This window comes from Colletotrichum tamarilloi (genome assembly GCF_030869305.1).
Source record: "Colletotrichum tamarilloi strain Tom-12 chromosome Unknown Scaffold_531.1, whole genome shotgun sequence".
Classification (NCBI taxonomy): Eukaryota; Fungi; Ascomycota; class Sordariomycetes; order Glomerellales; family Glomerellaceae; genus Colletotrichum; species Colletotrichum tamarilloi.
Window position 1 is genome coordinate 1 of NW_026849914.1, and position 1,254 is coordinate 1,254.

The following is a 1,254-nucleotide window of genomic DNA, read 5'->3' on the forward strand; positions in this document are numbered from 1 at the left end:
CGCAGGAAACGCCTGTGCCGACTCAATTAGCTTGTAGAAGCTCTCCACCTTGACGATCAACTTCTCAACGCTTTACACATGCCAGACATTAGCATGCACCGCCAATAGTATCCGTTCTCGAATGAACTCACCGCTCCGTGAGGTTAGTCAAGGTTGACTCGGCTGATTTGTGGAAAGCCTCATCTCTGGCAGACAAACGATCGAGTCTCGAATTGCGCGACATGTTAGCATACATTCCCAGTGGCCGTATCCTGGCGATTGAACATACCGATCCGTGGTGTCGGAGAGAATCTGCTGCAGGGTACTGAAGTTTTCCGATAAGTAGGTCCTATGCAGGGGTTAGGTGATTCCGGGTAGTCTCACACCAGAGAGCTCTTGGTGACGGACATACTCCAACTCAAGGTTCTGTTCATGCATGGGTGAGGTGTTCTGGGGGTTCTCCCGGGGTCTTGTTCTACGAACGGATGGTCAGTGTGGAGCATTTAGGAATTCTCACATCCTCTTACATTGAGAGACCCTGGGTTAATTGAGGCCTGCCTGAGCCGCCTTGGAGGCCGTCTCTACCCTGCACCACGGCCATCGTCGGAGACTGTCTTTGCATTCTCACTTCCCCGCCAGCAGCCTGCTGATGGCCACCATGGCCGCCATTGCCACTCCTCTGGCCCGCACGCGGGTCACGGGTGAGGTAAAACAACCGGCGCTGCTGTACTGGATGGGATCCTCTGAGTGGACGCCCATTCGATTGTTGTGTATACATTATCGACGGCCGGCACGGTATGAGGGCAAGGGAGGGGGGCGGACAGGCCAAAGGCGAAAAGCAGCGCGACTATGGTGCGGAACTCATCTTGCAAAACAATCGTACTCGCTGATTGAGGATATCCTAAGTAGTCGCTGCAGCCCAGCTAATCATTGTATGTGCTGCTGCGGTCGCAACTCCAGCGGGTCTTAGAATGGAAGCTGGTTTAGGCTCAAGGAACGGAATGCGCTCTGATCCAGAAGTGAAGTTGGCGTTTCCCGCTTCACCAATTCGCGCCAGCGTCCAGTTGGTGAGTGCTTGTCCCGCAGGTACGTACCGCCGCGTCTAGATCTCCCGCTCATCGTGTCTGGAGTGCCGCAGAGTCTAGACCGATGGGGCGACGTTTCTTGCCAACGGCGAGGTGGAGCTTGATCCACAACCTGCAGGGACCGCACCGCATTCCGCCTCTGAGCCAGAAGCGTCCACGAGCAAGGGTCCACGAGCAAGGGTCCACGAGC

General features: G+C 55.7%; 1 protein-coding gene across 1 annotated transcript; it reads right to left on the minus strand.

Annotated features, from left to right (window-relative positions):
• Positions 1-127: 127 nt before the first annotated feature.
• CTAM01_17348 (uncharacterized protein) lies at positions 128-580 on the minus strand (the record flags this gene model as incomplete). The annotated part of the gene is made up of 4 exons (XM_060533333.1): positions 128-185; positions 269-328; positions 392-454; positions 507-580. The coding sequence occupies 4 exons, from the start codon at positions 578-580 to the stop codon at positions 128-130; spliced, it is 255 nt and encodes an 84-aa protein (XP_060372089.1).
• Between the last annotated feature and the right edge of the window lie 674 nt (positions 581-1,254).